The sequence below is a fragment of the Glycine soja genome, chromosome 3 (genome assembly GCF_004193775.1).
Source record: "Glycine soja cultivar W05 chromosome 3, ASM419377v2, whole genome shotgun sequence".
Classification (NCBI taxonomy): domain Eukaryota; kingdom Viridiplantae; phylum Streptophyta; class Magnoliopsida; order Fabales; family Fabaceae; genus Glycine; species Glycine soja.
In genome coordinates, this window is record NC_041004.1 from 34,699,504 (window position 1) to 34,704,249 (window position 4,746).

General features: G+C 28.4%; 1 protein-coding gene across 1 annotated transcript; it reads right to left on the minus strand.

Moving 5' to 3' along the window:
• Positions 1-3,024: 3,024 nt before the first annotated feature.
• LOC114406559 lies at positions 3,025-4,198 on the minus strand. The gene is made up of 2 exons (XM_028369294.1): positions 3,984-4,198; positions 3,025-3,558 (listed from the first exon to the last, which is right to left on the minus strand). Exons 1-2 carry the CDS (start codon positions 4,079-4,081, stop codon positions 3,273-3,275), a joined length of 384 nt encoding a protein of 127 aa, XP_028225095.1. The 5' UTR covers positions 4,082-4,198; the 3' UTR covers positions 3,025-3,272.
• Positions 4,199-4,746: the final 548 nt, after the last annotated feature.

Here is a 4,746-nt window from a genome sequence, read left to right on the forward strand (position 1 = left end):
GCAAACATTTAAAAACGGGTTTTGTATCACGTATTCACGTACAACCCTGCGCATGTTATGCTCTATTGTTACATTAATTAAAATAATTAATTTATTATTTTCTCTTAATAAGAACAACTAATTTTCTCTCTTTCATCATCTTTTTGCTGATTTAGCAAAAGCTTTTACGAAGACTTAGTGGTGTGAATATTTTAATTATTGCATCTATATCAACGAGGTGATGTAGGTGTGTTTCTTAAGAAAAACGATGTAGACGTGTTGTAGTTATAAATGACTCATTATTTATCCTAAAAAATGACTCATTATTTAATGGCTAATGATAACTTTACTTATTATTAAACTCATTAAATAATACCACAGTATATTATTATGTGGCAATTTATTTTTCACTGACAGTATTATGTTTTCAAATGTTTTTCATTTACTAAACTTAATTGTGTTATAAATCATGGATTGCCAATTGATATTTATTATATCATAATATGAAAGGAAAAAAGTATTTTGTGTTCATTTTTTTTAATATTTAATATTCATTTTCACGATGATAAGAGTGATAATTTTTAATGCGACAATTATTTGGTGCATCTAACATTTTCTTTTTTTAAACTTTGATTATGTGACCTTCGCATTATTAGCACGACACTCTAATTAATTGAATTAACATATCAATTATATTATAAAATAATTAATATCACTATATGTAACATTAAAATTTTTAATGTATATATAAGTTTACATAATAAATTTTATGACAATTAATTTTGATCTAATAATTAATTTTTTGACATATATAAATTTTTATTAAATTTATGATTTATTTTTAAAATTGATATATATAAAAGAATACATTATTAGATTAACATTAATCGTAATAAAATCAAAATAAAAAATCTACTTAATGTAATAATTATAAAAAAAATTATAATTAAATTATTTTTTAAAGAAATTTAGAATATGAATTTGTAATCTGCATGAATCACACAGATGATCAATCTGTATAATTTATCTGCAAATTCATATAATTCATACGAATTATTAATCCTTATGTTTATTAGGAAAAATATTTTTGAAATTTACAAAAATTTGTTGAATACACAAGAAACGTGTTAGATGCATGAACCAGTTACCTTCTAATGCTAAGAATTATTGGACCGTAGTTAGCTCAAAATGATACTATGCAATCTCAGATGTTGTCCAAAGGACAGATTTGGTCATCTCTTTTTCCTTCCTTTTATTATTATATAATATATAGGTTACTTACATACAAACTATATAAAGTTAATTGACATTTTCAATGTCATTTCAGAAGGTAGAAGTCCAGTCATATTTGTCTATATTTATATATTCATCTATAAATATACATTTATCTTTTGAATTTCTGTATCTAATATCATACCGCTTATTTAATCTTACATTTTTTGTCTCTTCTTTCGCTATATCTCTTATCTGAAAATGGTTGTAAAATTTTGGTGTTACTTTTTTTTATCAGAAATATTAATTATTACTATGTTAGTTTTTTTTAAGAGAAATAATTGAATGTATAATTTTTTTTTCATTTTTTTAATCACTTAATCAATTTTACATCTTTTAAATTTGATGTGTACTAATTACTCCGTGTGAATATAAAGAGAATGAGATTATATATATATATATATATATATATATATATATATATATATATATATATATATATATATATATATATATATATATATATATATATATATATATTCATCGGTGGTGAAAGTGAGAAGATAAAAAGAGAAAAACATGATTAATTTGGTTAAATGGAGTTCGGCTTTTTGGTGACGTTAAAAAGCCCAAGTGAAAAAGAAAATTTGTAGGTTTCTAATAAATGGTCAAAACAGGCACAGTGGGAGCAAATGCCTTATCAATTAACTTGTGTACTTTGGAGATATTTCACAAGCTTCGTCTCAATACCTTACAAACTTGTAAGGAAATTTTATCGTGACTAAAATGTATGGCCTAAAAACAACCACCACAATGAGAAGACCCAGTTCTATTCACTACACTTCACGACACGTTTTTCTTTCTTTCTTAAATATTATAATAGAAAAACCATTCACTAAAAAAGAAAAATTCTTGCGTACGTACATATGGCTACCATTTACAGTTGTTGTTGGTGAGATTGCAAAGTGCCAGAGTATATCTTAAAAGAAAATAAAATAGGGAGAAAAAAAAACTTTGAAGGTACGGCGGGGTGTGAATTCTCCAACTTTAAAATCGAGACCCTTCATTTTCTTTTGACATGGACAATAATAGAGAGGGCCTAGCAATTAAAGGCCTTCAATGAATCTGAAAAAGGTAGCCAGGTTTCAGGTACTCTGAATTTTTCTCCCAAAAGGAAACCCAATGCATTCAATTTAGACTCAACTATGCAAATGGAAGGTTCAACCCTGCTGCCACAACAGTCAAACCCTTGCACGTATGACCTCTCTCTCTTTCATATCTATCCACTATTCAATTCAATTAAACAATTAAGAAAAAGAAAGAACACTAGGAGACTATAAATTTATTTGTGCAATCACCAAATCCTCATGCACATTAATTAGTTACCATTTAATAAAATAGGATATTTAATAACTGTTTGTATATATGTGTAATGTGTAATGTGTCAACCTAATTAATTAATTAACCCTTCCGTCTCAATTTTGTATTCCATGAAATATAATTTTCCCATCACTTCACGAGTTAACAAATGTCATGCACGAAACCTCCTACTTCATGTACCATGCATCACACGCGACAACATTTAATAAGAGGAGGGCATGCATGAAAAAATCTGCGAATTTGGAATTTTTTTGCCGATTCCTTATGTATTTATAATAATTGTAATTGCGCCTTATTATATAGATAGTTTAATTGAAGAAACAATTATACTTAATTAAGTAAACCAAAAGGGAGATCTTGGAGCTAGAAAAGAGCTCGAAACTTATATATATATATATATATATATATATATATATATATATATATATATATATATATTATGGGACTAATACATACAGTGAACACTTGAAGTTTCATAGTTCGATCTTCTATTCACAACTTGATGAAAAGGGACACTCAAAATTAACAAAACAAGAAGAACACGCATAAGCAAAGTCTTTACAAAGCTACTACTATATATATAAACGTACAAAAATAACCCTTTTGACACGTCTAATTAACACTACTATATAGTATATATACTCGTTTTCTCTTCTTGGTTAAGGATTCGTTGTCGTTGTTGTTGTTTCTTTTTCCTCTTTTTAACACATTACATCCTTGAGAAGCTTATACCTGCGCGTGGAGGTTCTCGGCGAAGGCACGGGGCTCTTCCCCTTCTCCGAAGAACCACTCATCTCTTGATCACGATCATGGTGCTTGATTTTCTCGCCGGAATATTCCGAACGGGTCGTGGTTCCGGCGTCGTTTCCGGCCACCGCTAATTTCTTCGAATTGGAGCTATGTGATCTCGAGTAATTTCTTCCCTCGCTTTGGCACCAATCGCATAGCTCTATCTCCGATAATTCCCCATAGTAGTTACTACAATACCTGAAGAAAAAATAGTAATTACGCTTAATTCGTCTCTATATTATATATGATAGCCTCATAAAAAAAATTGACAATAATTATCTTTTACATATATATATCCATGGTGTGTGCATGGTGTGTATAAAGATACTAAGTTGCTTAATCTTATCTATCTTTGATTCTTTTTATAAGAAATAAGGTACAATGTAAAATATATTATAACTTATTTCTTATAAAATGATCGAATGAGTTTAAAGCTAAGAAATAATGGCCATGTTGATTATAAGCATCATGAGATGTGAGAATCAAAGAAAGATATCATGTGGAGTTACATCTAACTATCAAATTAAAGATATTATTCTACCATATGATAAAGAAAGATCTATGTATATATGTGTACTATGATGGGATGATGATGAAGAAGAAGAAATGAAAAGAAAGCATACGAGTGTTGGAACCGGTGGCGGCATTTGTTGCAGCGGAAAAGCTTGTCGGGGAAACCAACGTCACCGCACATGCAGCAAACGGTTTGAAGGTCGACCATGGCTGATTGAAAGATCGCTGAAAGAAAGAAAGAGACAAAAAAAAAAAGAGGGGAAATTTTTTATAAGTGAAGTAAAAGGAAGAAAGCAAAGGAGAGAGAGTTTATATAGAGAGAGAGAGATTAAGGAGAAGTGGGTTTGAGTCGGTGTATGAATGTGATTAATATAATAATATAATAAAAATATAATGCTTCTTGTCGATTATATAAAAAATTACAAAAGGGGATATATACACAAGCAGACCACAGGTTGCTTGCAGTCGTTTTCAGTTAAGGCAGAGGGAACCGAGAGAGAGAGGGAGGAGAACCTTAAAAAAGAAAGAGAGAGGAAAAGACACTAGTGTCCTGTGGCTGAGCTTGCTTGGTTATTGTTTCTTACCTATTTTTTTTTTCTTTTAGTTTATTTTGTTCCAAGGATTCAAATTTTAATTCTAAAGAATTTATTACAATTTATGCACATGTATAATATAATTTATCAATTGAATTAGATTTTCTTTTCCATAAATATTAATTATTACTTTATTAATTTTTATTAAGATGAGAATTTAAATTTTTTTCTTCTCCTTTTTTATTTTATATCATCGAATTAATCTTATATCTTTTAATTGAGTTAGACTTGTTTACTTTTTAGTTTTCTTTTTTATTTTAGTTTATTTTATTTGAAGGAT

What these genes read in the sequence shown, in the direction of transcription:
- LOC114406559 (XM_028369294.1), bottom strand. Translation starts at nt 4,081, where the DNA reads ATGGTCGACCTTCAAACCGTTTGCTGCATGTGCGGTGACGTTGGTTTC. An exon ending in CGCCACCGGTTCCAACACTC is followed by an intron (nt 3,559 to 3,983) that starts GTATGCTTTCTT and finishes TTTTTTCTTCAG; the next exon opens with GTATTGTAGTAACTACTATG.